At 37.0% G+C, this 10,208-nt stretch overlaps 1 protein-coding gene across 1 annotated transcript; it reads left to right on the forward strand.

Moving 5' to 3' along the window:
• Positions 1-355: 355 nt before the first annotated feature.
• Positions 356-9,957, forward strand: LOC120138009 (agamous-like MADS-box protein MADS2). Its single transcript, XM_039153628.1, has 8 exons — positions 356-855; positions 2,286-2,364; positions 2,492-2,553; positions 2,645-2,744; positions 8,680-8,721; positions 8,793-8,834; positions 9,178-9,314; positions 9,648-9,957. Exons 1-8 carry the CDS (start codon positions 671-673, stop codon positions 9,733-9,735), a joined length of 735 nt encoding a protein of 244 aa, XP_039009559.1. The 5' UTR covers positions 356-670; the 3' UTR covers positions 9,736-9,957.
• The last annotated feature ends 251 nt before the right edge of the window (positions 9,958-10,208 follow it).

Genomic DNA, 10,208 nt, shown 5'->3' on the forward strand with positions numbered 1-10,208 from the left:
TTATTATATTATATTTTTATTTTTCAATAACACTGCCTAGTATTGTTAGTTAAAAATAGCAAGTGTGAAATTATCCCATCCACTCACTCAGTTCTTAGGAGCGTCTAATCAAACGCTAAAACTGAGAATGTGAAAAAACTCTTGCTCAAAACAGGAACAACAAAATTTTGCAGAGATTATACGAAACGAGGAAAGAAAAACAACCCTAGAACAACACGATAATTATCGTTTTTAAAAGGAAAAAAAAGAATAATCTCTTAAATGAAAACCTTGGGGTTAGAAAGCTGAAACAGGTGAAGAAACAAAGTTACAAGGAACTGAATAATTCAAGCAATTTTTCTCTCGTTTTCTTTCTCTTTCTCTCTTGCTATTATTTTTGCTTTTTCTTGAAAGGGTGTCAATAACCCTACTTTTATTTTATTTTCTTTTTCTCTCTTTGTTTTTCACAAATTTGGTTACACTTTGGGACCTGAGATCCTGACTTAGCAAAACCAAAACCAACCCTTCAACCAGCAGCTGCCTGCTTCCGAAGAACCAAGAAAAACAACATAATTTTAGCAAAAGAAGAAACAATTATATACAGAGAGAGAGAGTAGATAATCTAAAGTTATAGGAGTGTGTGGTTAGTATAAATATAGCAAGGAAAAAAAAAGGTTTTTTAAGGAAGATTATGGGGAGAGGAAGAGTAGAGTTGAAGAGGATAGAGAACAAGATAAATAGACAAGTAACATTTGCAAAGAGAAGAAATGGGTTGCTCAAGAAAGCTTATGAGCTCTCAGTTCTATGTGATGCTGAGGTTGCTCTTATCGTTTTCTCTAACCGTGGCAAGCTCTATGAGTTCTGTAGCAGCTCTAGGTATCAACCCTTTTCTGATCTCTCTCTTTCGTCTCTCTTCTTTCCTCATCCTCTCCTTTTTGTTGTTGTTTTGATTCGTGGATCTGTTGATTTGTTCTGCTTTTTTATGTAGATTTTGAACTTGTTTTTTTTATTTAAGCTTAATTTGTTTGAGTTTCCTTCGAGTACTCTCTTTCCTTGAGGATTTAGGAGGTTCATTAGGTTATAATTTTCCAACTTTTTGCTTGTTTCTAGTAATCTGGTTATGAACCTCTGATCGTTCATTTTTTCTATTATTTTTAGCTTCGGGTCTAGGTTTTTTTGTGTGGTTTATTTAAGATCTGAGTTGGATTCATGGTTTTCGATTGTTTATTTTCTTATAATAGTTGATATTTTTCTGAAGTTTCATATGATGAATAAACTAAAAATTTTCATCTTAAGCAACAAAATGAGGATTTTTATTCAATCGATGTCTACAAAAAATAAAGAAGATGACGCTTTTTTCCTAGGTTTTCTCTTCTTCTAGAAACTGTTTACAAGTTAAGGTGTAGAACTCTAGTCCTTCTTCATGGCTGATCGATCGAGCTAGGAAATATAAACAGCATGTCTCCTTTATTATTCCTACGGATGTTTCTTTGTCCACATGAATCAAGTTCCATTCGTGAAAAATGAGATTCTTACTGATAAAGTGATCTCCTTTAATTTACGGGGTCCTTTAATAACACAGCATTTCATTACTGGCTATTAGGGTGAAGTTTAACCAGCATAATTTCGTACATGTCCATAATATAAGAAATCGAGTAAGAATATTCAGCTATTTCTTTGTAAGTTGAGTTAAACTTTTGACTGATCAGTCTCTTTCTGCAATGGAGTTAAATTTGTTTTACTAGCAGTACTTCGAAAGAAGATTTTAAACACTGGCGGATACAAAATGTCATTTCCTCAGTAGGGTTACATTACCATTGGTCGCTAGAGTGTCATGTCTTGAAATGCCCACACGATGATTCCTCAACGGATTTTTATATTCTTCTTTTAAATCCTTTGATAAAACTAGAAATTTGGTAGCTCGAGTACTTTGAATGTAGCATTGGATGCATGCGAAGTTGATTTTATGATAAAAAATGGATTGAATTCCTCTAGTTTTTTTTAAGTACTGAAATAGAAGACTTGGGGGGTATGTTTTTGTTCATGTTGCTAACCAGATTCATGCAAATCATTAAGTTTTTGTAGATGATAATATGATATGCTGCGCCAGATTGTGCATTTTGATCGCACTTGTACAAGAAGTACTTCTGGGAAAAAAAACGTAAAAGTTTACTAGTATTATCCAAGATGTAATACTGATAAACTACGTGTGTAAATGAAGTTGAATATTTCAATGCAAAGATAAACTATTCCGTGTACAATTTAGCATCATGAAAAAGTCCTTTTCGCTTTTGCTTTCCCCTCAGCATGCTCAAGACACTTGATAGATATCAGAAATGCAGTTATGGTGCAGTGGAAGTTAACAAGCCAACCAAGGAGCTTGAGGTGAGTGATTTTGGCAATGTTCATAAACTGTTTGATGAGTATCTGACGTTTGTTCTTTTTATTGTTTGCACCTTTAGATCATACAGATTCGGATTATAGTTTCACTTGCTATTGTTTGCTGTTGCAGATCAGCTATAGGGAGTACATAAAACTGAAAGCTAGATATGAGGAACTTCAACGAACACAGAGGTACTGTATTTTTATTTATAACTGTTCCTAGTTGGAATATTTGAATATCAACAGTTTTATGTGCAATCTTGTTTGATCCTTGATTCAACAGGAATCTCCTTGGCGAAGACTTGGGTCCATTGAACTCGAAGGAGCTTGAGCAGCTTGAGCACCAGCTAGAATCATCCTTGAAACATGTTCGCTCCACCAAGGTAACTGGGTTTACATGGACAGAAAGGAAAGGTCGCTCCTTCTAAATCTTTAAATTTTTACTATATATTTGAGATATTTTATTGTAGTTTTTTTAATTAAAAATTTATTTTCGCTTTCACTATAGAGTTTAACAATACATTCGGAATTCTCTAATCCTTTGGAACTATATATCCTACAGACAACTATAACGTCTTAACGTGACTACTGTGTGGCCCACGTGATTTACAATCCACTATCTGACAGTCCAATCCATTTATCATGTCAATGTGCATATAGTCATCACCTTAGTCCTAATAGTAGTACTTAGGGTCAATATATAAGTCACCATCCAATGCTCAAAAAGAGATATTTTTCTCTCTGTCTTAGGTTCTCTATATCTCTCTGTTGGAAATAAAACACTCACACAAACAACTTTTATTGAAACTCAAACAAATATTACAAGAGTACTCTCACTCAAAAACAAGAACTACAACTCACTCTTATAAGACTTTGCTTCTTCACTCACTTAGAAGCTCTTAATTTTTCTTGATGCTTAAAACTAAAATGGGAAGGGGTATTTATACTACTCAAGAACAATCCTACACCACACAAATAAACTAATTTAAACCATTACAAATTCAACAAATATCTAACTCTCACCTAACTAAATTGATGTAAGCAATGACATCATTAATTAAATGATGTAAGCAATGACATCTTTAATTAAATGATGTAAGTAATGACATCAATTTAGTTTGGGTTTGGGTTTAGGCTCCCATAATGGATCAAGTTTATGATCCAACACCCTCCCTTAAACTTGATCTCGTGACCCCTAGTAGGTTCCTTAATCTTAAGAAGTCTTCGCTGGTCAGTGGCTTGGTAAAAATATCAGCAACTTGATCTTGTGACTTCACATATTCAACTTCCACATCTTTTCTTGCAACACACTCCCTTATATAGTGGTAGCGAATATCAATGTGCTTGCTTCGATCATGGAATACTGGATTCTTCGCTAAGGCAATGGCTGACTTGTTGTCGACACAAACCTTGGTAGGCTCTTCTTGTATCAAACCAATCTCCTTCAATAGATTTCTAAGCCAAATTGCATGACAAACACATGAGGTAGCAGCAACATATTCCGCTTCACAAGTGGATAATGTGACAATCGGTTGTTTCTTTGACATCCATGTGAATGCAATATCTCCCATGAAAAATACGAATCCAGTAGTGCTCCTTCGATTATCTATGTCTCCACCCCAATCACTGTCGCTATATCCAACAAGCTTGTAATCATTAGAAACTGAATAGAACAAGCCAAAGTCAATTGTACCTTTCAGATAGCGAAGAATTCTCTTTGCGGCTTTAAAATGGGTGGTTGTTGGGGATTCCATGTAGCGACTAACCAATCCAACTGCGTGAAGAATATCGGGTCTCGTGCAAGTTAGATAGCGTAGACTTCCTACCAAACTTTTGAAGAATGTTGGATCTACACTTTCGCCTTCTTCATGTTTGGTCATCTTGATCCCGTATTCTGCCGGTGTGCTTATTGGCTTACAGTTCTCCATCTTGAACTTCTTCAGTATCTCCTTTGCATAGCTTTCCTGTGAAATGAAAATTCCATCATTTTGTTGCTTAACTTCAATGCCAAGGTAGTACGCCATGAGCCCCATGTCTGTCATCTCGAATTCTTTCATCATCACATCCTTGAATTCATTAAACATGCTTGGGTTGCTTCCAGTGAAGATCAAATCGTCCACGTAGAGGCACACGATCAAAATATCTTCATCTTTGATCTTGATATATAGAGCATGCTCGTAGGACATTTGTTGAAGCCATTCTCTTGGAAGTACTTGTCGATTCGGCTATTCCATGCCCTTGGTGCTTGTTTTAGCCCGTAAAGAGCCTTCTTCAACTTCAACACCTTGTCTTCATGCCCTTTGACTTCATAGCCTGATGGTTGCTGAATGTAAAGTTCCTCTTCAAGAACTCCATTTAGGAAGGCGGACTTTACATCCATCTGTTGTATCTTCCACTTGTTTTGAGCTGCCAAAGAAATGATTAGTCTGATAGTCTCCAATCGAGCAACAGGAGCAAATACCTCATCATAGTCAATTCCAGCCTTTTGACTATAGCCTTTAGCAACTAGCCTCGCCTTGTGCCTTTCAATCTCTCCTTTGGCGTTTTGCTTTGTTTTGTACACCCATTTGACACCTATCGCCTTATGTCCCTTGGGAAGTGAGGTAAGTTCCCATGTGTCATTCTTCTCGATGGCCTTGATTTCTTCGTCCATCGCATCTCTCCATTTCTTTTCTTGTACCGCTTCTTGAAAGCTCACTGGTTCACAATCGGCAAACAGACAAAATAATGTAAGATTATCTTGCCGTTCAGTTACCTCATAGAGATCTCTAAGGCTTCTTGTGCGTTGCACAACTCTTTCACTTTGACTCCCACTTGACGATGATGAAGGTGATGAGTCTCCTTGAGTGGTTGATGTTGGTGAAGTGGGTGGAGTTGCAAGCTCTTGTTGAGATTCATCTAGTTGCTCCCTCATTGTCTGCTCATCTTCTTCAAACTGAGGAAAGAAATTGAAGTCATCTGTATGGGAGTTAAAATCCCATTCTCCTTCTTCGTTGAAGACCACATCTCGACTAATCACAAACTTCTTATTGTCTGGATTGTACAACTTGTAGCCCTTCGAATTAGCATCATAGCCGATGAAGATAAAACTCTCGCTTTTATCATCAAGCTTCGTTCTTCTCTCGTCTGGTACGTGAACATGGGCTATACTTCCAAAGGTTCTCAAGTGGGAAATGCCAGGCTTTCTTCCACTCCATGCCTCTTGCGGTGTCTTTCCCCATACACTTCTTGTTGGAGATCGATTTGACAAGTAGACTGCACACGATACTGCTTCCGCCCAAATTCTTTGGGTAGTTTCTTGCTTTTGAGCATGCTTCGTGCCATGTCGAGGATTGTTCTATTCTTTCTTTCTGCCACACCATTTTGCTGGGGGGATCTAGGAACTGTCATTGGTCGACGAATTCCATTTGCTTCACAGAACTCTTGAAACTCCCTGGAAGTAAATTCTCCACCTCGATCGGATCTCATGGCTTTGATCTTTCTACCGCTTTCTCTCTCCACTGCTGCTTTGAACTTCTTGAATACTTCAAAAAACTTCTGACTTCTGTTTCAAGAAATATACCCAGGTTTTTCTTGAAAAATCATCAATGAAGAGAAGAAAATAGTTATTGTTACCGAGAGAACTTGGCTTGATCGGTCCACACACATCGGTATGGATGAGCTCAAGTGGCTTCTTAGCTCTTGTCTCTGACTCCTTTGGAAAGCTTTTCCTGAATTGTTTCCCGACTAGACACCCTTCACAGAGTTGGTCAGGATGGTTGATGTGAGGTAGTCCTTTCACCATCTCCTTCTTAGATAATAGCTCTAGACCTCCAAAATTGAGATGCCCAAATCGAAGATGCCAAAGCCATGATGCATCTTTGTAGCAAGCTTTCAGGCACTTTGCAACATCATTTTGTATGTTGATCAAGAACATTCTATTCTTTGACATCGGTACTTTAGCAATGAAGTTATTCTTATCATCTTTTATAGAAAGATTATAATTATTCATATGAATATCATAACCTTTCTCTACCAGTTGCCCTAAACTTAAAATGTTACTTTTCATATTGGGCACATAGTAGACATTTGAAATAAATTGATGTCTCCCATCTTTCAAACGGATAAGAATGTTACCTCTCCCTTTCACTGCTATTGTGGAATCATCTCCAAACGAAACATTTCCACTTACTGACTCGTCTAGCTTCACAAACATGTCTTTCCTTCCACACATGTGATTGCTTGCACCACTGTCAAGATACCAGGAATTTGCTTGGCCACCATCAGTTTCCTTTCGTGCTAGAAGAAGAGTTTCTTTGCCATCTGTCTTTTCCTCCACGTAATTGGCCTTCTCCTCAATTTTGTTGTTGGGAGCTCTACATTCTGAAGCATAATGCCCAAAATTTTGACAATTATAACATCGAATTTGAGATTTGTCATACTTTGAGTTTGGATTAATTCTTCCACGGCCTCGTGTTGAGCTTTCTCCTTTCTCATAGTTGTTGTTGGAATTGTTATTGTTGTAATTCCAGCCTCGTCCACGACCTCGACTTCCACCTCGTCCATGGCCTCTACCTCTGTCTTGGCCACGTTGGTTTCTATCATTGCGTTGGCTCTCATGCATATCCTTGAGTTGCAGCTTGAGGAGTTGCTCAGTAAACTCATGCTTCTTTTTATGCTTCTCTTCGTATGCTTGCAATGATCCTTGGAGCTGTTCGATCTTCATTTCTTCCAAGTCTTTAGTTTCTTCAATCGTCACGACGATGTGCTCAAATTTGGGATCCAACGAACGGAGTATCTTCTCTATTATCCTCACATCGTCTAACTTTTCACCATTTCTTTTTAATTGATTAGAAACAGCTACTACTCTTGAGAAATAATCTGAAATAGACTCAGATGCTTTCATGTTTAAGGATTCGAATTCACCTCTTAATGTTTGGAGACGAACCTTCTTCACTTGCTCGGATCCTTTGTAAGAGGTTTGCAGCTTCTCCCACGCTTCCTTGCTAGAGCTTGCACTTGAAATCTTTTCAAAACCATCATCATCTAATGCTTGATAGATGAGGTAGAGAGCCTTCTTGTCTCTCTTTCTTGAATCCTTCAAAGTTGTCTTTTGATCTGGTGTAAGAGTAGCAAAAACATCATCATCCGCAGGCTCATTATAGCCTTTCTCTATGATATCCCACACATCTTGTGATCCAAGAAGTGCCTTCATTTTGATACTCCAATTGTCGTAGTTGTTGTTGTTGAGTGTCGGAACTTGGAATGGTGCCATACCATTTGCCATATCTCTCAATATAATGAGATTTTGTAAAATCCGATTGCACGGATGAATCCGGAACGATGAAAAAAAAACTTTGGAGGGACTTGGACAACTCGGTCAAGGGCTCCAACTCGGCTGAATCGGCTCAACTCGGTGAGTCAACTCGATTTTCTGGCAGCAGTCTTCCGGCGGTGCGTGGCGGTGCGTCAGAACTCAGATTGAGAAAATTCTGGCGGCGTCGTATTCCTCTTGTCGAGACCTTCGATCTTTCCAACTCGCTCTGATACCACTTTGTTGGAAATAAAACACTCACACAAACAACTTTTATTGAAACTCAAACAAATATTACAAGAGTACTCTCACTCAAAAACAAGAACTACAACTCACTCTTATAAGACTTTGCTTCTTCACTCACTTAGAAGCTCTTAATTTTTCTTGATGCTTAAAACTAAAATGGGAAGGGGTATTTATACTACTCAAGAACAATCCTACACCACACAAATAAACTAATTTAAACCATTACAAATTCAACAAATATCTAACTCTCACCTAACTAAATTGATGTAAGCAATGACATCATTAATTAAATGATGTAAGCAATGACATCTTTAATTAAATGATGTAAGTAATGACATCAATTTAGTTTGGGTTTGGGTTTAGGCTCCCATAATGGATCAAGTTTATGATCCAACACTCTCTTGATGATTGTTTAGTGTCACCTTCAACTCGTCTGCTCTCCATTTTCCCTCCACCAAATAGCCGGGCTCGACTCTTCTTCCAAATCAAAAGTCGTCACAATCCAATTTCACTATCAACAATACTTATACAGTGTATAGACTTATCAATCATGGATGCAAAATGGTAACCATTTTGGTAGGCTTTTAAAAGATATCATAGGGCAGTAAATAGTGTTTTTTTCTCCTCCCATGAAAAAGATTAATCATAGTAATTTTATGACATAATTAACTTTTCACAATTAATTTGTTTCTTCATTTCCCTTTTTTTAACCCCTAATGTTTTTCAAGTTTAACTTTCCATATTCTAACACTTGTTTTTATTTCAATCTCCTCCTGCAGACCCAATATATGCTTGACCAGCTTCATGATCTTCAGAACAAGGTAATCATCTGAATTTTGGGCATTTCTGAAATTTTTTTGTGCTTCTAATATACTCACGGGCTTAAGTACAGGAACAAATGCTAATGGAAGCTAACAGGGCTTTGTCAATGAAGGTAAATTAATCTCTTAAATCGTAAAATTAATTTGCTTTCATCAACTTTTTAACTGTATATAATATTTATTGAATAGGAAAAAGACCTCTTATACGTAGGACATCACTGATATTTTTCTAAAATAATAATAATAATAGTTTTTTTTGTGGGGTAATAATCGGTATCTAGACCCCTTAAAAATAGCATTTTACTCTCACTCTTGAATATTTGATATTTAAATTCCCGTAAGATCCAATATGAATGTGAAGCTGTAGATATCATGAAAAAGAGACGAGTCCGACTGTTTTTCAGAACCCCTGTAGTGGTCATTTCATCAGCTGAAGACTGTTCTTGTGTTGTACAGCTTGAAGAAACTAATGCCAGAAACCAGTTTCGAGCATCATGGGAAGGTGGTGTGCAAAATGTATCATTCAGTAACCAGCAGGCTCAATCTATAGGGTTATATCAGCCATTGGAATGCAACCCTACTTTGCAGATAGGGTAGGATTTCAACTCCTTTATTCTTTACATCTTTTTTTCTCATTTTAATATTGTTTAATACATATTTGGACATGGATGTGAGCCCTCCAAATATATGAAAAAAATATAGAATTGTTTTTCAATAATACGAAGTGATTATAAGGTAATATTAGTTCAGAATTTCTCTTAGCTAGCCTATTGACAATGCACATACCCCGCATACATAGCTATTCAAACTCGGGTCCTCTATGGAGAACAACATATATGTATCGAATATTCTTAACCTACACCAGAGTTTGAGTATCGTAAGCATATCCCTGTTCTTAATCTCTTAAATCTTGTTTCCTGCTGCAGGTACTGCAATCCTGTAGCTTCGGATCAGATGACTGCAACATGTCATGCCCAGCAAGTCAATGGATTTATCCCTGGATGGATGCTCTAAATTTTTGGTGCAATTTCTCCAGTATGGTTAAAATGATCATAATGCTTCTTGATGCCGGAAATGTGTAAAAATGGTTTCAAGAGCATATATGCATAATATCCTGCATTGACATAAATCACTACAGCAGTGACTGAATTTGCTGGTAAGACTATTGAAACCTTGAGCCACACAGACAAAAGGCTTGTGATTAAACTATTAAATATATGACAATGGAAGACTGGAAAAAAAAGCTTTATAATTAAAACTATGCTCCTTGTTTGCTTTGACACTAGTTTTTTTATTGTTGTGTAAATATATGATAATATCTGTTTATAATTTTCTTTGACACTAGTTAAATTACTAGTGGAGGATCCATAATTTTTTGTATGTGAGTGGATGCTAATTTTGGAGGAATAAATTCGAATTTTTAGGGTCACTCATCCACCCTAAAGATACATTGACCCGCCACTGGCCCACTGAGTTAAGCACCGTTG

The sequence above is a fragment of the Hibiscus syriacus genome, unplaced genomic scaffold, assembly GCF_006381635.1.
Source record: "Hibiscus syriacus cultivar Baekdansim isolate YM2019G1 unplaced genomic scaffold, ASM638163v2 tig00110677_pilon, whole genome shotgun sequence".
Classification (NCBI taxonomy): Eukaryota; Viridiplantae; Streptophyta; class Magnoliopsida; order Malvales; family Malvaceae; genus Hibiscus; species Hibiscus syriacus.